Source organism: Homalodisca vitripennis, chromosome 5, assembly GCF_021130785.1.
Source record: "Homalodisca vitripennis isolate AUS2020 chromosome 5, UT_GWSS_2.1, whole genome shotgun sequence".
Taxonomy (NCBI): Eukaryota; Metazoa; Arthropoda; class Insecta; order Hemiptera; family Cicadellidae; genus Homalodisca; species Homalodisca vitripennis.
The window spans coordinates 103,572,552-103,594,529 of NC_060211.1; the positions used below are offsets into that span (position 1 = coordinate 103,572,552).

At 31.9% G+C, this 21,978-nt stretch overlaps 1 protein-coding gene across 3 annotated transcripts; it reads right to left on the reverse strand.

Moving 5' to 3' along the window:
- Positions 1-5,717: 5,717 nt before the first annotated feature.
- On the reverse strand, positions 5,718-21,978 carry LOC124362612 (acyl-CoA Delta-9 desaturase-like). 3 transcript variants are annotated; one of them, XM_046817272.1, is made up of 6 exons: positions 21,844-21,978; positions 10,837-11,076; positions 9,979-10,109; positions 9,259-9,464; positions 8,856-9,041; positions 5,718-6,854 (listed from the first exon to the last, which is right to left on the reverse strand). In XM_046817272.1, the coding sequence occupies exons 2-6, from the start codon at positions 11,069-11,071 to the stop codon at positions 6,509-6,511; spliced, it is 1,104 nt and encodes a 367-aa protein (XP_046673228.1). In that variant the 5' UTR covers positions 11,072-11,076; positions 21,844-21,978; the 3' UTR covers positions 5,718-6,508. The 3 variants fall into 3 exon arrangements, with proteins under 3 accessions (XP_046673228.1, XP_046673230.1, XP_046673229.1); XM_046817274.1 differs by having other exon boundaries at positions 10,837-11,073; positions 21,844-21,962; XM_046817273.1 differs by lacking the exon at positions 21,844-21,978 and adding an exon at positions 13,232-13,392.

The window sequence follows — 21,978 nt, forward strand, 5'->3', positions numbered from 1 at the left end:
AATTTGATTTTTGGGCACTATAATCGATTTCTGGATCGTAGGAGAATGCTGCTCGTTCCAGGTTCACAGGAACATTGCGTTTGCGGAATCGGTCAATTTCCTTTTCCCGGGCTCGCTGCTGTTGTGATTGATGTGCCCCAACTCGTTGCATTCTTTGTCTATCCACTTCATTCTGATTTACTGTAGAACGCAAATGTGCCATACCAATACGACTGTTATCATTATCAGTCTCTCGCTGGTCATCAGTGCGATTAGCGCGTGAGGTAGCTCGCCGCACATTCGATCTACTTCGACGACCTATGTTAGGTCGTTTTCTTCTCGGCATTGTAAGCAGTATCTGATATTAATGTTTTCTTGCACTAATAATGTTAACCTATAATGGCGTCAGCTTTTTTTACCCAAAATTGCATGCAGTAGTAAGTAAACATATGATACTGAGACACTTCGTCATATGAATTTGTTACAGCTGTTAAATTAAAATAAGTTAAACATGAACATCAATGAAACGTTTGACAGGTAAGAACAGTTTGTATGGGAAAATCAAATTGTCGGTTTTAGTATTTTCCTTGCAATTTTGTTGTATTTTCTCATCGTTTAAACCTTCCCTGGACTTCCACGAACATTTCAAGACCAAAATTAGCCAAATCGGTTCAGCCGTTCTCGAGTTTTAGCGAGACTAACGAACGGAAATTCAGTTTTATTTATATAGATAGTTTACCAAAACGTTGTTGACACAAGGATAATAATAACAAATGTTACTAGAATTTTGGATAACCCTGTACAAGTTTTATGCTGGAATTTTACCACGTAAAATACTGAATAATTCTTAAACAATGCAAATTTAACATTGGGAACCAGTCGTACTGGCAAATGTCTTGATTTTAGTCCCATAAGAACAGTGTTAGATCTCAAACATTTTTGTACCCTTATTTTGTGGTTTGTAGAATTGCAAGGAGTATCTCATTTTTAAATGTTCTTAATCCAACAGTTTATTAGTATTTGTATTGGTTACAAAAGAAAAATCTCAAGTCTTTTTGTAATTTATTGTTTAAATGTTCAGAAAGAATACACTTTATAAGAAAAACTAAAAAGCTTTTAGATATTTATGAATCGTATCTTTAAAATGAGTACCCTCCCATAATTCTAAGCCAAATATGAGCTTAAAAGTATTTTAGGTTATTCTTATGGTGAAAAACTCATGGTCGTTTCACTGTAGCCACTTTTAGTATAATTAACAATATTGTGTCTTTATTGGATTAATTTAAATGGATTTATTAGTGTGTAGTTTTATTTTTTCAGAATAAAATTTTTTAGGTATACAGCTTTCGTATTTGTTTACCAAGAAAAAAATCAATTATACTTGTTTTTCAGTTTTCAGGTTTAAATAATTTAATTTTTGTTTTTATGGTGGTCTTTCTGACACAGCTTAAGCTTTAAGCTTAGTTCATTACAGTTACTTGCTATAAAGAAACATGCTAAATATTAAATTCAAGTCGTTTGAATGATTAGTTTTTAAAATTTCAATGGTTTATTTCAAAATAAGCACAACAACTGAGTATGGAAGGCCCCTACAGAATATAACAAAAGAGTCATTGCACAGACACAGCCTTTTGACCTGTTGATCTCAAATTTAGTATTTATTCCTGGGACCAAATGCAAGATGTACTAAGTTTCAATTCTTTAGTACCTTTAAATCAAGAGTCATTGCACAGAACAGAAGATAGACAACAACATGATTTAAAAAAGAACCTGTCAAGTCCTTAAAACAGGATACAGCCCTTAAATTAGAAAGGAACGCCATTTCTTAAAACGTATGAAATAACATCTGTGAAAATGTCATGAACTCAACTATGAAGTAAAAATGCACATGCAATAAAATGATATCAAAGCATAACATTCTGCTGTATATTTATGTTTAAATATTTTCTGAAATTTTAGTATTTCATACTGAAACTTTTAAGGTCATGGTCCTAGTACTGTAGACCATGTCCATTTCATAAAAGCACTATAAAGTAACAGTATTTCTGTGCAATATTTTATGCCTTTTTGGTTTGATATTTTCTTAGAATTTACAAGTTACTACTCATCTTTTTAATGCTAGTAGGGGAGAGTTTGGAAGTCAGAAAGTATAATAATTTCATAATAAGTACTTGAGGTCAAGTAATGATGTATATGTACAATGTTATGTCATTAATTTGATTACTCTCTGATATCTAAATGACTAATATTGTATCTTTACACCAGTTAGTTGGAGCAGTGAACGCAAAAAACAAAATTCATTTATGGTAAGCACATGATGTAACAAGAATGTCAGTAAATCTACATGAAGCATTTTATATGTGTAAATTACTTCCAGAAATTTCAGTAATTACTATTGAACCATTTAAGGAGAATAGTATTCATCTAGACTACATTTGATTTTGTGGTCTAGGTGTTAAAATGTTGTAAAGAGTTCGTTTTGAGCTTCTTTGTCACTGTTTTTTAGATCTCTTCAGACAGACGTGGACTCCATATCCAGGAGGAAAGTCTGTGACAGCGTCTGATTTCAGACGCTGCATTAAGCGGAAAGTGAAGTGGAGCTGTACTCAACATTTGCATTAAATCAACCCTTCCCACCATAGCTACGTTGAGAGCGAAACAATAGGTTTTACAAATGGATATGTTTTTAAAAACAAAATCCTGAAGTGGTAAGTTGGATGGAATCCTGCAGAACTATGAATTTCTTGCAAGATTTAGTTTCTCAAATAATTTATGCACTGTGGTTTTTATTTATACATATTGTCTTTAATGTGGTGTCACACAAAATAATCTAATAGTGATAGATCAGGTAACCATGCAGGCCACTCAATAGCTCCTTTTCTACCTATCCAGCGATTGGGAAAGGTGCTGTCTAAATATGTGCTGACATACAGACCTTAGTGTGGAGGTGCTCCTTCTTGATGGAACCAGTCTACATTGAAGTTATTTGTTCCTAACCGAACACCCAGTATAATCTGCTTTTGGAACATTTCCAGATACATTGCAGAAATAAGCTTCCTTCAATAAAATAGAGTCCAACAAATTGACCTACAATATCTAGCTAAACATTAAATTTTTCTGGATACCGCGTATGTTACTCTCCTATCTAGTAAGGGTTAACATCTGACCAATACCAATAGTTGTGCCAATTTACATTGCTGTTTAGCATAAATGATGCTACGTTTGAGAAAACAACGGTTTTTAATGAGGGTGTATTTTAATATTTGTTATCATTAACTTGCAAATTTGAACTCACCGACTGAAGCCGTCTTTAGAAAACTTTAGATACTGACATTTGAAAAATATTCAAATATTTTGAAACAGAACGAGTTGAGACATTGGGATTTTCTAGAACACATTGCAAAACATCTATTGACATTTCATCGCTAGTAGCTGACTTCCGTTTCTGGTTAGGTCCTTGACTCTGCCTATCTTTTCAAAATGTTTTATAGTTTTATGCACTCCTGATTTTAAAATAGGGTTGCGATTTGGAAGTGTCATTGAATAGGTTTCCCTCTTTATCATAATATATGACCCCATCTCCATAACCACGCATCAATAAAATTCTTGTATGTTCATGTTCATTGAGCTCCATATTGTACAACTAAATGTTTCTCTTGAGTCAAATAATAGTTGGTAAGACTGGAGACCCTCATTTGTCAAGGCAGGTCAAAGCTGCTAGGAATGTTATTGTGTCATTTGAATTACCTGGATGACCACTCACTGTGTATATGTAAATTTGCAGTGTACTCTCAGAGCACCAACAGAGTAGCAGGGACTGGGCGAGGTCAGATAAATCACCGACACCTACCACATAAAGCACAATGATCAGTGTTGTGGATCCAGCACACATCCTTGCATTATTTTCCACTTATAAACTTATACTTACCTTCTTTTCTGCTTGTTTCTGGCAATAAAATAAGCGCATGCTAATGGTAAAAATAAATTAGATACTTTATATAATCGTTATTAGAAAAAATTCAAAGCCTAGAACAAGAAGAATGTAGCTCTTTTACTCTCATTTTTTATTCTAGCTTCCTTTCTGACAATCTAAAATCAGTATAACAATACTCATTCAAACTGACCTCATTGATTTCAACCCGTCTTTATAACATCAATGTCTATGTAAATCCAATAAATATTGGCTCAGTAAGTAAAGGTACTATTGAATGTAATCATTACTTCGACAATTGCTGTATAAATAATGTCAGCCTTTAGTGTTATCTTGTCTGAAATGAGATTGAAATTGTGACTGTATTATGTTCAGTCTTAATATGTATGCACCACTTTGCCATTAATAACCTTTTAGCAAAGTTGAGAATGATAAATAATGGGTTTCAAGAGCAACTTGTATGTCTTTTGTGAAAAGAATTTGACAATGAAAAATTAGTTTAGTCCTTGCCAGTTTATGATTTGGGCGGGCTGTGTGTTTGTAAGATCTGTTGTTGAGTTTCTTGTGCTTCATTTTGAATATTGTTTAAGGAGCCACATCCTCATATGTTGACTTTGAGATTAAGAGCAGCAGATTATTTCTTTAGCTTCAACTGTCACTGATCTCTTCTTATTTGGTGAGCAAGTGAAGTCTTCGGTCAGGTCTGAGTAATATGCAGGTATGGTATCAGGGTGAAGGCTTTTCTTAAATCAGAACAGGCAAAATGCAGATTTGTCTGTTTTCTCGATAATAAAAATTAAGAAATGAGTCAGTGCCATATTAACTCATTTTGGGAGGTGTGTTTACGTATCTTCCAGATGTCTGATTATAAAGAAATCATCAAGGTTAGGAGCATAAAGTTTTAACAAAAAATGTGGGTTGAAGACATTCATTCATATGTACCTTGATTGAGTAATAATTAAAGAAAGGCTGTTCTTATGATACCATGTGTTACAGTGGAATTTATGTCTTTTCTTTCTTATTCAAATCTCTGAACTTGTTTTAAGTTTGGATTGGACATACGGTACATTTAAATGAATAATTATGATTAGGGTTTTAGGAGACAGCCATATTTAATTAGCAAGTAGAATAAAATTAGTGGATCAGATGTCCCAGATAATTTTGAGTTAATTCTAAATTCAGGTTTTGTAGTCCACACAAAACTTAGGGCTACTTGTTATGATTATTGGGAGTGCTATTAGTTTCTAAATTAAATTGCACACTCTCGCTTTAACGTATTCCTATTCGGTGGATGCAGTTGTAGTCAAGGTCCTTCAGAGTCAGATCTATTGGAAGCCATCTTGATTCTTACCCCACAAGAACAACGTAAAAGCCCAAATAATTTTACTCCCTTATTTTTTTATTGTAGAATTATAGGCAATGTCCATTATAAAAATATAATTAATATAAATCCAAATGCTTTTTTGAAGATCTTTTGGTATTGTTGTAGTTAATTCATAAAAGTCCCAAAATGTTTACATTTCATTTTTTGAATATTTAAATAGTATACATTTTATGTGAAAAACTAGAGAAAGAGTTCGTAATGGTTCATAGAAATCCAGAAAGAAAACTGAAAGCAAATACTTGTATGTTAAAGAAAGAAAAATCTAGGAATAGCATGCTTTAGTAACATAAAAATCATTCACACAAATTTTACAAAAATTAGATGTATAACTTTGAATCTTCAGTTACATTCTGAATCTTCTTAGTCCTTTTTTACATTCCTTGATGTCACAAAGTCCAAGCGTAAGTTGAAATAAATACACAGTTTGTAATAGAAAATGTAATTTCTTTTAATATATTCTGATTAGATATACAATAGTAAGATTGTTGTATTTGTAATCGAAAAACTTGACAATGCTCCAAGTCAACAATATAAATAAATTTGCTACATTAAAGGTGAAACTTAAAACATAACTACCAGAAATGAAAAATATATCACCTGCCATATTTGTATAAGAAACTAACTACACTTTAACACAACACAACTAATACTGTCAATGATTGCTCTATGTAATAATTAAAAAAATCATGTTAGATGAAGAGTGAAATAAATGAAAATAAATTATTAGTCAATAAGGCGTTAAGTCACATATTATCACAGAGCAATTTTATTGACAAGTAAACAACCAAGATGTGCGAGATTCTACAATTATCTGGGCAATCTACTTGTGTATTTCTTTTTAAGAATATTACTATTACTAATTGAATATTACTACCATACAACCACTCACTCAATGTCCAGGACAACACACTCTTCCAAGATCTTACTACACTATTAACAATACAAAAAGGAACATATAATCACTTTGCTCTAGAAGCATATAAAAAACGTATTTAAATATTATATCAAAATATTATATACACTGATTATAAACAAAATAATCTCATTTCACCATAGAACTTTATTTCTATTAGGCATATTACAAATTGTAAGTCATGATGGTTCAAATGAGTAAGTTGACTAAGTTGAAACCATCGGGAAAAGTGAAGCCTAAGACCCATAAAATGGTGGTAAATGTTGGAATGTTTTGTAGACAAAACTAAATTTTTAGATAATCACTGTGATTTTCTGTTAATGACTAGTGCTTCGTCTTTGTCTTGTTGGAGCATGTCTTTGTCTCCCCACCCCCACACATCACCCTTGTGTGAGTGAGAGTATTTTTCGTGAGTGCCGTCTCCCGTCCTCTGTACACGTCTCCTGACCATCTCCTCGGACACTGTCTTCAGCTCGTAGGCCCAACCGATCTTGGCGAAGAAGTCGATGAAGGCTGTGGTGAAGTTGGCCCGGTAGTTTCCTAGCTCAGCTGTTTTGTAATCCCAAGGAAAGGTGTGGTGGTAATTGTGCCAACCTTCACCCAGGGCTCCCACTGCCACAGACAGGTTCTCCGATGGGTTGATGAATCTGCAACACACGCCAGTTACTGACTTTACCTTCACCACAAACTGGTTATGTACCTCTAAGCCTAGCTCTTCAGAAGTAAAATCAACTTAAACAAGGCTTGAAAAAAAATATGAATTATACCAACCTCTATATCCAAACTATACCTAGAGGGGCAAGCTATAGCAGCAGCAGAGAAAGTAAAATTTCAAAATTAAAGTTGAAATTTTATATTGTACAGATGTGGAAAATGGCATTATCCATACCAGAAACCATATGGTAGACTAGAAGTAATCTAATTAAATTAATTAATTATTCAATAACTTCAGACATTGATGTATTAAGGTACTATTTTGAAAAAGAAATCTATCAGAACAAACTCATTGAATACTAAAAGTACTCATTTTATTGCTTTGCACCCTCCCATTTGTTGTAACAAGAATTTGGTTCAAATAAATTTGTACATAAGTTTAATGATTATGAGTTTACTTATTATTTAAAAGCATTTCTATTATTGATGAGGATGAAACAAGAAATAAACCTATCTGACAGTGTGACCAATCTGGATTGCCCAACGCTGATGTGAATTGTGGCAACAGGAAACAGAAAAATCTCTGATATCATCTGACATAGAGATTGCTGATATAATGTAGTGATGATTCATTCATTGTTGTTATCTCAACAGCTCTAATGTTTTGTATAATAGTGCAATTCTATTCCATTTCCGAATTCACCAATTTCATGAATTGTCATGAAAAAGTTAGAAAAATATTTCACAAGAGAAAAATTTATGAAGTATGAAATAACTTCAGTTATAACTAAAATAGAATAGTGAATCATTTATCTCTGTATTTTTTGTTAGGGCCACTTTTAATTTCCCATAAGCCACAAAAACTAAATATTAAAAACTTTACTCATATTAATCTACAGTATAATAGACAGCGTCCAGTTATGTGACACAAAGTATCGTGAAAACTGGCAAAATGATTTTGTTAGATTTGGTATTTCTTTTTTCATTTCACCCCTTACACAAACATTTATAAAATCTTCAATTTCTAATCTATTTATAAATATTAATAAGAATTAAGATTTCCATTTAATTCCAATTTCCCATTGATTCCACATAAGAGGAAATTACAAAGAAATCTGACTCTTTTCCTTAATGACAAACTACCAGTACTAATGATCAACCTCATATTAAATTTATATTTGAAACATGACTGTTTTTCTATGTATATAAAGTATACAAAGGGAAAATGAAACAAATATATATAGAGAACAAAAAAAGGTTATGAATTTTGACGTAGTCCATGTGATAAGATTTTGATTGTAATTAAGAGGTCACATGTATGATCATAAGATGACAAAATTTAGTGAGTTTAAAGATAAACTAAATTAAAAAAAAAACATTTTGGTAAAAGATTCCATGAGATTATTTAGTGTGTAAGATTGTATTTTCTGTTTATTGTACATTTCTGGAAATATTTCGTAACCATTAATGATGTCACATCTGATTATAATCACATTAAAGACACTATCAACAAGACTCATGAATTAAGATAGATGGATATGGAAGTATAAACATGAATGAAACACATGTGAAAATTTGTATGTGATGCACGCATATGTGCGAAAGCTAATTATCATATTAATTTTTGGAAATTCACTGTATGATCCAGTTTGAAGTCACAACTATTGGTCCACAGATTAAATAATTTTGGAATATGGTGGGTCAAATATTTCAGCGTCTTGGTGAGTTCTACAAAGTATTTGGACTTCTTCTGCTGTTGTATGTGGCTTAGACATGAAAATTCAAACAGAGTTTATATCCTTCTCAAAAGATGTAGTCGATATAAAACTTTTAGAAAATAGTGAATATGGTATATTTTTTGACATGTCAATATACTGATACTTTCCAAAAATAATTATACTGTTTCTACTGTTGTCTCTTCAAGTGATTGAACTACAAAACTGAAGCTTCAGATAGTTTGCTAAAGTTATACTACCAGTATGTGTTAAACTCACTTGTCGTAAGGGCGCTGACCCCACATGTGAGCAGCGCTGTTGACAAGCCAGGTCATGTTGAGAGTGAAGGTGTAGCGGAAAAGTGTGGCCACGAACCAGGCATTGGTCCAGGTCTCACCCCACAAGTATACAGGAATAACAGTTGGCACCACAAAACACACGATAGGCATCAGGATCAGATAGTATCTGAAAATCAAGAGGGCTAATTACACATTGCACAATGCACCAGTAGTGAAGTTTATTTTACAAGCCAATTTTCTCCATACAGATCATTTTACACTTTGATTTAAAGTACGTGTTCTATGATATGTCTCAAAGAGCACGAATTCTTTAAGGAGTTTTCTGAATATTCTGGTATTATTAATTCATGAATTATTAGTCTGAAGATTATGACGTAACTTACTTTCTCTGGAACTTCAGAAGAGGATCGTTCTCCAGGTCACTCATTTCGATGCCCTTGCCCTTAGATATGACGTCAGGGTGTTTGCGGCACAGCAGCCAGCCGATGTGGGAGAAGAAAAATCCTCGGTTTGCATTGTGAGGGTCTGCATTGGTCTCACTGAACTTGTGGTGCACTCTGTGATCACGTGCCCACTCTATCACATGGTTCTACACAAACCAACCAATTTTGTCAATGATGTTATTACAGCATAAACTAATTTCACTTAATATATTGTTTTCTATAAAGGGCAAAAATGTGAGGTAGTGCCTGAAAATACAGTAATTGTTCTGCCTCATAAGAAATGCAGTGGCTTTGTACTTTATTTTGTACCATACTTTTCATTAGTCTAATAAAAGCAAAACAGCATCAAAAGCTGCATAATATGTCTACGTGTGCACATCATAATGTAATGTTTGTTAATGAACTTCAGCTGCAATTTCAACAGTTGAAACAATAACATTAATTACTTTTTATTCACATTTAACTATCACTTTCCTAGCTTCAGAATATCGATCCATTTAAGATCTTGGTAAGATGCAAATGAACTCAAGTGCACTTTTTTTTAAACAAGACCAATAATAACGTTACTTTCTAATAACTTATTTGTTGAATACAAGTTTACAGAAATACAATAATACAACAACAAATGAAAATAATAAACCAGTTGGTTGTGTTTGTTACCTCGAAGGCCAGGGTATTGAAGAGGACCAGGATCATACGTAGAGGCAGGTTCGCCTTGTAGGAACGGTGGGCCCAGAGTCTGTGTGCCCCTGCCGTAATACCCCACCCCGAAAAGTGATATAGCACGATAGCTGTTGACAGAAATGTTCATCTCACTTACACGATAATACTGCAAATTCATTGTTCTGAATTCACTAACAACATAAGTTGGCAATATTATACATAAGTTTCAGATCTGTATTCTGCTTAATAACAAAGGCACATTAAACATTATTGGAAGCAAAACTAAGATGCTAACAAAAAAAATTAACACTGACACAAAAGACAACATTTTTAGTTTAAAATTCAATTCCAGCTGTAACTAGACAATAGACTGTTGAATGTTGTCTGTAATAGCATAATTGAAAAATGATGTTACCACCAATAAAAATCAGAAATATTATATTGATCTGAAAAACTAGACTAACTGTTAAAATTTAGTTTATATTATAGTCAGAAATCGAGTTGCAACATCTAAATTTTGTTCGTGTTTATTTTCAATAATACTATTAGTACTTGTAGCAGTATATTAATTATTAAATCAAGGAATATTAAATTAGATTCCATTATGTGTACACAAAATAATACGTTTCTTTGAAAGTTATCGTTAAGGTATGTGAGCTTTATATTTTTAGCTCCCTCAAGCATTTCCAATCAGACGTTCTAGAATTTTAATCTATCCCTTGAAAGTTACCATGTCGTAAGATATTTTTGGTTGGTTGTCATCAGCGAAGGGGAGCACTGAAGGTACTACCCCACAATTTTCACCGAAACAGTTTGTAAAAAAACATAAATGGGCACATAGAAAATAAAACATACCCCAAATGACGGTGGGCCAGGAGGCAGCTGTTAACATAAGGTAGGCGCCATAGAGGGCTGCAAGATGTAAGTATGCGAACAGGATGATGTTACGCCAGACCAGCTCTCGCTTGTACTCCTTGCCCGGAAGTTGCTTCGGGTAGCCATCGTATTTCTCTATAGAGGGAATCAGAGGGTCCATGGTCTCATCCTCGTACTGGATCCCATTAGGGGCACTAGTCACGTTTGGTGGCATGTCTTCTGAAAAACAAATGAAAATCAGTATACTTACTCATTCATACAAATTATCGGAATCAACATGTGCGAATCACAAAATATGAGGTGTTTGAGTCTATTAAGTTGAAATTGTATGCCTCAAATATAGTGGTTTAAAATTCTAAGCAATAAAACTATTTAAAATATCTTTAAGTTTGACAATGGCTTAAATAAAAATGTTGAAGTTTTTGAATTGTCAGTTTTTGAGATGTTATAATTTTGAATGAATTTATTTCTTTTACTGGGAAAGCTACTGCTGTAAACGTGCAATTAAAAATCAGATGTTTGATTTCAGGTTGAGACTTACCCACTTTGTATCTCACAGAAACCCATTTCAATTTAGGGAAAACAATATTTTACCTTCAGAGTTCTATACAAATTATATTTTAACAAACTTTCAATAAAAGGCACTGTACTTCTGTACTAGCAAAGCAAATAATTTCATTGACTGGTTTAATTATAAAGGTCAGATAAAATAGATTTGGATCCACCAATTAGTTCAAATTTTTCCTGAAAATAAATTTAATTTGAAAAAAAGCAGACGGTTTAGTTTTCATACTGTATCTTTTGTAGTTTTAGTAAAGCATTACACGTTATAAAAACTAATAGATTTTAAATCAGGTTTAAATATTTAATAAAATACTGAATCTATTAATATATCAGTAGTGATTGTATATTACTATATTATATTTTTACTTACAAAATATTCCATTATTAATAAGCAAGCTACTAGTATACAAAACACTCCTTATTCTATGAATGTTATGTTAAGATTTAAATTGTGCAAAAGTATGTACACAATTGTTGAATATTTGCAAACAAATATATAATTTATATCTAAATCCATGAATTCAGTGATTGCATTCAATGATTAACGTAAATGATATCTAAATAATGTGCATAAATTCAACATTTCCATTGCAAATTGGCTGCATTCAAACGTTTCAATTTGAATGCACCCCTGCTCTCGGGTCACTAATTATTTGGAATCTCAAAATTAGAATGTTTTACAACTTCATGTTTAACATCTGTAATTCTTTGATTATTATTTAATATTTGTTTAATGCTGATTGAAAGGCTACATGAGAATAAACACCTAACGCATTATTATTTTGAATTTCTGACCATCCAAATGCTTCTAAAATAGATGAAACAACTCAACACTAACTATGCTACACAAGAAAAGTATTTTTGTGGGTTTTACATTTTGTATACGTGTTTTAGCAAACATACTTTCTTGTTCTTTGCCTTTTCTATATTCCACCCGCTGCATAAAACTTGTACTTACAAATCAATATAATGAATCCAATATTTCCTACACATTTCAAGGTGAGACCTTAAAACTTTGCAAGCATTTTAGAAAATAACCAAGAGGTTCATATTTTTTCCTTACACATATGGAGATCAAATACAATGCGGTAGCCAAATTTGAAAAATAAAAAACGTTTTAGTGGTGTTAAGAGGACTAAACACTATTTTACAGATACAACTCAAAACATTAAAACTCACTATTCATTTCCTTCCCCAGGTAAAGGACACTAAATTGCCAAATAACTTAATTGCTAAGACACTGAATGCCTCTCTTCACATATTTTTAAATACACCTAATTTACCAAGAAATTCTTCCATAGCAAAATTTTAATTAAATTAACTAATGCAATATGAAACCAACTTTCTTTCAAATTTAAATGAACCCACTTCTAATTTACAATGAACTTTTAAAATACACATAGTGTTGATTTAGGGTTATTAACTAATTTTTAGGTCGCACAACAAGGAGTTGACAAGGGTCTCTTATCTTAGAAAGGCATTAAAACAAAATATATAATCAAAACATTTTGGCCAGTGATGATTGTCCCAAAGCCTTTTTTTTATTTAGTTACGGCACTGTACATTAAACTTGGAATCTATAGATGACACATAACAATAGAATAGTTTACAAATTATTGTGATAACCTCACAATTTTACAAATTAATTAATAATTATTTTAATTGTTAAAAACGATATTTTATCACATAACCATATCCACTTTAGGCCTATATACATAAAACTGTCACTCTTATTACTACACCGGGATTGGCAACAATTAAAAACAAGCCAGCTAAGTCTTAACACAATTTTTAGATAATTTTAAGGTACCTTTTAAGTTACGGAGACTTAAAATCTGAAGAAATCCGCTTCTGTACTACTTCAATTTGAAAACTGCGAATTCTTCAATAGTAAAACACTGGAAAGCCGGCACCGGTCACATGTAGTGATGCACTGCACTCATTCTCCAACTTTTAGTGATTACGTCAAGATAACGCAAATTACATTAAGGGCGCGCGAGCGTAGGAACACGTAGGCCTAGGGCAACAAACGGAGTGTTCTATTCGACCGTGCAAAAAATTGTCCCGCGTGGCGTGTTTCGTTCTGCGGACTTCTGATTGGCTCGGAGCAGTCAGCTGAGCTCACCTGATCCTCTCCCCACCCTCCTCACCCCGCGCACTCTCCTACCATAGCCCGTCATCAGGCTGCCCGTTTCCGTTTGTCGTAAGTTCAAGTTGTATAGCACTTCCACGGATTGGTTGGGCTTGGTAGAAATGTTACTGCAATGTTAGAACTGCAATTAAAGTAAAGATAAATTATTATCAATTAGCTATATTGTATCTAAACAGAATCCAAAAGCATGTTAGGCAATTAATTATACCGGTACCGATAAAACTAAATTTTAATTTCATGATGACGTTTCAAAAATATGTGGATCAAACATTTGGAAGTTGGCAAGTATAACTCGACGAGTTCCAGATTAGGATACCCTGCATTACGATTTATTCGTAGAAACAGTATGTTTTTTTTTTGGTATTATTGATTAGGCCTACCTAACAGTAAGTAATACAGTAAAGTGTGAGTAGGCCTGCCGACGAACTATGAAGTATATTCTTTCAATGATTACTAAAGTAACAGTTACTCTTTTTAATTCCGTAACAGCAGCTTTATTTCTGACTTTGACTTCAGTCGCCAAAATTCTTATACCAGGCGTCGCGTTGCACCCGGCCCAGAATCGAATCGACCGCTTTTCTCGTCTCGTGTGACATTGGATTGAGGTCTCGGTCGTTCACGCGACCGCACACACAGTTTCGCTTGTCGCCCTTGGTCGGCTGACCGACTCTTCGACAACTCAAGTTCAGAGTAAAGTCGTGGCAATGAATAAAAGAAAATCAGTTATACCATCTTCCTCTTTCAAGTTGGTAGCAAATAAAGTATATTCCGAATTATTTGTGGTAGATGACCATTGTGGCAAACTTCCTCAAGGTAAATGATGAATTATCTTTAGGATTACTATTAAACTTATAACTTTACCAATTATACAAATGGGGCATTTCATAAAATGTTTAGTTTATATAACAAAATTAAAAAATATTGATTTAGAAATGATACATTTGCATTAGTTATTTCCACATAACGCTTAGACCGAACTAAGCTTTAATCTATGCCATGGCGTGTTGACCGGTCCAGGTATCGTATTTGGTACTTGAAAGAACCAAAGTAAATTTAAATCCTCTTTCTTTTTATTATAAACATGCTTAAACGAGTGTTCCTGAAATGAAATTATATATCAACCCAAAAGGGTGGGCATTATTCATAGCCAGCTTCTTTTAGAAACCTTGCATGTGTTAAGTTTATGGATTTGTATCACTCCATAACCCGTTTTGGAAGTATTCCCAGAAATAACAACCATTTAAATAAGATACACCTAATCCATAGCATCATAAACAGTGACATAATTGCATGCACTGTAAAAGAAGCTGTAATGTGTATTACAGTTAGTTGCTGGTAATCAAATCGTCTTAGACATTTATTGAAGTTTTGGATCACATTTCTAAACATCATTAATACATAATATTCATACAAATTTACTTAAATCTCTCCCCCCCCCTGAAATATGAAGTGATGCATTTTGGCCCCCAAACAAAAATCTTGGACACGCCACTGGTACAGAGTAATCTTTAATTTGATTTGGGTGGTGAACCTAACGAAAAAAGTCTTTTACGTATTTCTATACTAGGAAGGTTGCAAGTATGTAAGAACACATGTGCTGTAAGGACATTTTAGCCAAAAAAATACTGCAATATATAAAAATAATCTATTCACACATTATAAAACGATGAAAACAAATTAGAATAAAACAAATTGAATCATATTTGTTAAATTTCTTCTCTCAAGTATGTTAGACTGTACATAAATCCACTGAATCGCTACATGCACCTACCTAATGAGCTTTATGACGGTAAGGTTAGGGAAGCCCGACTTCGATATCTATCTATAGCTTTACAGAGTGAGTTCGACCAGGCGAGCTATTTGTGTCACGGAAGGGTTATTTTAGGGTTCGTAACATGCCTACATTGCAGAGAGAACATTGTAATCGTGCTATACCTGAGTTTTCTGCCATCGCCACTGAAACACCATCCTTACCACTATTAATTTATGACAACATTGTTTTTGTGTTTGTTTATTCGACCACATGTAATTTGTAAAATTTCGTAACTATTTTTATTAAGGAGAATTAGGTTAAAATTAATTTACTAAAAACCGCGAACATCCACCAATATTTTGATGAGATATAGTAACATACAAAAATACCAAAACTACACGTGCATCTTTCTTTTGACAGTTTTTTGGGACTTTAATCATAGAAATTTCATTTTAAAGGCACTTCTCAAACACTATTAATTTTAAATAATAAAAACCATTATATTAGCACAAAAATATTTATTCAAATTCGTGTGGTTTAATAGTTTTTTAAGATAAAATAAAGTTTCAACTACCTATGTCACTGTTCATTCAGTCATATTATTGAACATCTCTCGTGTAGACATTTTTCGAAAAAAATTTCAAATTTCCGTCGATTGTTGTCTATGACTCAAAATAGTTCGAAATCTGAGACGGATGGATCTTAGGAACGAGGAAGTTAGTCCAGGCCAATAAAGGTAGATAGGATTTCCTAAAATGGGAAAGAACTATTGATTTTTAACAAAAGGCAATCTTTTTAATCGCATAAAACGTGATTTGTGACTTTTCCACTGATTTATTATAGGCCTACATAAGCGTTTTTAACTTACTTAATAATATCTATTTTGAGGTTTGACTCGGTTAGACGTTCACCGTTAACAAGATCTCCCCCTGCCAATGACATAGATACTACAATGAACTTCATGAATTGTGAGACACGTAGTAACGTACTGTCTACAGGCGCAATACATCGCGTCATGAAGATAACTGTTACAGCATGTTATGTTATGTCGTAGATAACGTTCTGTTATTTTGTGTCGTAATACGCAATAAATTTAACATGACATTCTTTAAATGTTTGCAATACTTAAAATGGTATAACAGTACATAAACACAGCAAGATTTAAAATTTACGTTTCTACCCAGGTTTTGTAGATACTAATTTTATAATCAATATTTGATCACTAAACAAATTGTTTTAAAGTCCTCAACCGCAATATTTTAATGTTATTGTCGTAAATATAAATCAAATTATCTGTACGGTACCTACACAGTTGCATCAAGAACTGTAACTTTCTAGAATATTAACCCTGTTACTGCCAACTGTCTTTCCTATAACTGTTTAGCTAGAGATGTTATACTAACAGATGAGGTAGTTTAAGGAATGAAGCGTGTTAATATAAGAGTCTAAATAGTTAATCTGTAAGTCCTTTCAATCTCCCTTCTTTTAATTCACCGATTTTCTTCGTATTAAATATTGTGTGTTATTAATTATTATTATTCTCTTTATTAATTATTATTACGAACTATTTCGTTAATAGAAGGTGGTTAATAGGGGCGAGACGGACTACGCTAAAGTAAAAATTTAAAAAGGAGGGGTTTCGATTAAAATTACACAGTACATCAAGGTGGAAAATTTCACGTTTAAACTAACTGAATCGTTAATCATTTAATGTGTTCGAAATATTTCAATAAGTTCGCAATAAATTGGTTGGTTGAAAGAAATAGTCCAAGACGAATTCAACATCAATATTATGTCATATTGAGATTGATGAACACATAATATTGTATTAAGTACATGACATTGCAATCAGACGAAGTCAAATTTATTATCACGTCGATCATTTCAATGAAACATAATCAAAATACAATCTTAATAATCGTTAAAACAAAACAAAACAATAATTATTGTTTATCAGAATATTTGAAATGTATATATTTTTATTTTAAAATTATATTTCGAAGATTTTATTTTGACCCGATTTTTTAGTGGTCGATAACTATTCGAAAAATGTGTAAATCTCAGTCAGCAGCAAACAGTTAAATGACGTTTCCATGAGTCGAATTTAGGAGTTTTATTCACGATTGTAGTTCCTGGGTTGTGCAACGCATAGTTATATCAAGACGCTACAGGTTATTAATTAAGGAAAGTGTGTACAAAATGTATTAATAAACTCATGCTGTTCATCTATAAAGGCAAGCGCAAGAGTCGGCTTTACCTTAAAACTTTAAAATGCACATAGTCGTACCATGGATTCAACATTGAGATAGATAAATAATTAAATAATTTGTAATAACAACGATCAACAGTTGCTTATATATCACTCTGCACAAATAACAGCTGTTCTTGGTTTATGAGGGTTTTGTTACCTTATAGCAGTGATATGGAAAATCAGTTGACATCCATTTTGATTATGCAGTGAGCTAGTCTCAAACATTGTTATTGTTTCAGTACAAATAAATAAAAGCGGTTTTTATTCATACATTTGTATTGTGACCGTGTTATTATGTTCTAGAAATGACATAACACGAGTTTTAATTTTGTTTAAAAATTGTCTTTTGGCACGTAATTGTACTTACATAAAATAAAATTGTGTATCGAAAACAATCAACTACTGTCGTTCATTATGATGAAAACTAATATTGTTTGAAGTGTGTTGAGCAGTTTATTGAACAAAATTCGCTTCAGCTGTAAACACAAGAGCCGATATCGCTTGGTTGGTTGAAATATAAATTACGTAAGTAACACGAATCGAAGAGATAAACCATTATCTGGACAAGTTACACAACTCGACATGTAGCCTAGCCGATATTGTAGTCTGGCATTGATGTATTGGGAAGTATAAGCTACACAATCTAACTAACCTCTCGAACTGGTGTAGATATGACCCTCCTGTTATCACTAGGTTTTGCAAATTACGTCACACAAGCGCAAATTTCTTATCACAAAGCTAGAAAAACTGCTCAGTTTCAATGCCCTTAGATCAACCTTCACTTTTTCTTGTTGACGCATGAGAGAAAGCACATGCTCATGTTTTGCAATAAGATAAGTAATATTAATTGATTATTAGTGGATTTACAAAGCTCTTTTAATGAATAAGACAAGTTGCATAAAGATAAAACAAAATTTTGTAGAATAATTATATACAGATAATTGGTTTGTCGAAATTGACTTTAATAAGCCCTTTATCGTGCTTTAGTTTGGTGTTTTAAATGTAAATTGAGATTATTAGATTGTTACACTTGCACTATTACATATAACAATTTAGGTTAAGCCCTCCAACCAAAACAATTAAAGTCTCAATTTAGGGGTTTAACCCTTTGAAAACAGAGGGTTGCAAAGAATGCCATATTTTTGACTTAAAAATTTGTTGCACTACTAGTTTTCTGGAATGTCGTTCAATAAACAGGATTTTGTGATTATTATTGTTTTCCGCATGCCGGTTAGCTCACATGCGAGCAAATATTGACATTTACATAAAAGATACTTATCTTTTTAAGTGCAAATTGTATGCAGTTTTATTGTACACTACTAGTGGGATACATCTTGTCTCAATAACTTTAAAAAATTACAATAAGACTGTCGGGCATTTTCAATTTCATAGAAGATCATAGTTCATATATAAGATCATAGTTTGATATGATCTTATATAATAATACTATTTATAACTGGTATAATATTGAATAAAGTAGTCGATATAAGTTTATTGCATTATCAGGATTTTAGATATAAAATCAAACTATATAACCTTGGAACGAGTCACAGTTGAAACAATTTGTTTTGTTATTTCTGGAAAAGAATCTAAGAGCATTTTCAATTCATCTACTTTCCAGTAGTAATAAACTATAAAAAGAAATTAATTAAATATTCCAGATGTTCCTAAAATACTTAATTTTTTAACATTGTTATTTACCTTAAGTTTATTCCGATTTACCTCAAACTGATTTTATTTATTAATTACAAAACTCATTTTATGCGAAAGCCAAATTTCAAACATAAAAGCAGGCAAATGGTTAATAATTTGTAATAACCATATACAATAATAATCTTGTATTGATAATGAACTACACGGCAACAAAAAATCATGGCCGAGTCTGACCTTAAGAATTTATTTTTATTTTATAGGATCCTTTTTTTCATTGAGAAAATATGCTAACAAAAAATGGACATTGCATAAACAAAGGTTTAGTTTATTAAATATTTATAAAATATAACATATCTTTATAGCAGCGAAACAAAGGCTTTTTTTAGTTCACAAGTAATGAGTATCAAACTGCCAGTGGCATATTAATCTTAGAAAGACTTTATTAGATAATTTCTTATTATTAAGTTTTAGATAATTTTTTTTATTAGCCTATTCTTAAAATTTTTTATTGGAGATTACATTCAAATATAATATTTATTTACAACTATATTACATTTCTAATAATACATTTTTTATAACAGTATACAAATTAGTGTTATTGGAAAGTGATAATTGTTCTTTTATATTATTGTTTTGCCATTTGATAATATGAATGAGAATTATGAAAAACAGTATTCAAGTTGGTTAAGTTAAGATATGTAAAAAGAGTAGTACTTAAAAACTCAAGCTATAAAAAATAAAATACTTGTAATTGTAAGAACCTATAACAACTACTATTTTAATTTACCACTATGCTACAATTTTTTTTTACATTAAGATTGTACCTTTTGCAACATAAAACTGTTTAGAAATGTGCAGAATAATTAGGTTATAAGTGAAATATATTACATCAATTATAAAACATTTAAAATCAGTTCTATGCTCATGCAAAAAGTTCATACAAACCCCTTGTGCTAAAAGAGCGATTAGTTTACATGAGATTGAATTTTTTAAACAGTAAAAAAATTACAAACTCGGATATATTCTCGGGTTTTTTTGTAAGCGCTTCACTTTTTAATTATTGTGATTTAAATTTCCTGCAAGATATACCGTTGTTTTTTGCTGAGCATAGCTGATTCATGCTATTAATTTTGTTTTGTTTTGTTAGGTAAAAAATTGGTTTTCGTAAGGATGTTTTAAACAATCCGGATATTTACAACAGTAACATTCTTATCTACACAGTTACACAAGCACCAGAACAATTCAAAATAGCTCTGGCCATATTTATTATTATTTACTCACATCTCTGACTAACTAAAATATTAATAATTATTATATTAATTATAATAACTATTATTACATTTGATTAATATTCACGGTAAATGTAAATACTGATTTCCGTCTACGCAACTGTACTTTTTTGTTTGAATTTAAATAACCTTAAAATATAAAACTGATCTGAGTAGTTACCATACTATAATACAGTAGAAAGTATTGAAATTTTTTTGAGATCTGAACGGAAATAACGAGATGTAACATTTTTTACGATCGGATAAAATCAGAGATTTCCAGTCAGTGAGCAAAACGTACTACAACACACAAATAATATCATTTTGTGGCCAAATTTACAACAAATTGACATTCTAACTTCCAACTGTTTTTGCAGTCGGCTTCTCATCTTCGTCTGAAGGAACTCACAATCCAATAGCCGGTGGATGATTTCACAATAAATCGTTAATTTTTCATATTTGTTGGTGAAGCGAAAATAACAGTATACGGAACATTTCGACACAAGTAAGTAAAGTGAAAGCTATATATTAAGTACTTGGAATATTGGATTTAATGTGGGCCATGATACAATGTTTAGCTGTATAGAATATTACTTTTCGTAATTTATGTAGTTAATCAACAGTGCAGTGGATAGCCAGTCACTTTCCAAAGGATATTATTAAAAACCTATTTACTGCTTCCTCGTTTTTTATTGATAAAGTATACTTTTCCGCGTTACTTTAGGCGCTAAACGTGTTGTAATCTGACAAGTAAAATATTGCAGGATATTGTAACTAAAGTAAAATGTTTAATTGACGAAACATTTTTGTTATATCAGTGGCAAAAGTTAAAATTTATTAAAATTGTAATTGCTTTTCTATCTTAAATTATATAAAAATATTAAATGCTGGAGTCAATAAGTATTAGAATCAGTTTCTTTATAATTTATCTCTTACTCTAAGATGCAAATAGTCGATGAGTATAAATAAATTCCAGAGATTTCATTTTGAGATAACCGAAACTTATATTATACACCTAACAAAGTATATCAACCAAAGTAATCTGATTTATTAGATCCCTTGTATATTATACGTTACGTTGCATACTGAATCTACCAGAAATTTATCCAATGTGTGTTACTAAATTCTATAGACAATTCTTTACGTTATTCAATTAGTTATAGACACCTATATGTTTGGTTTAGTTTAAGACATATTTTTTAACCATCATTTCTAAGAGAAGTATGGTGTCCATATTTTGTCATAGTATCGTTAAACTGAAATTTTCGTATCTTTATATTTACAAAGTAAAATCAAAACTAAACTATAATAATAAATAATAATGTTGCTAAAATATAAAACTTGCCTAATAAATGTGAAAATCCAGCAAAGATATTCACTGGCACCACGACCACTCACTGTCACTATAAACACTATAGTAATTGCACGCTTGCTGTGGTAGCAAGACTGAAGGCTGAGGAGTCTCAACCCTAGCACTTTA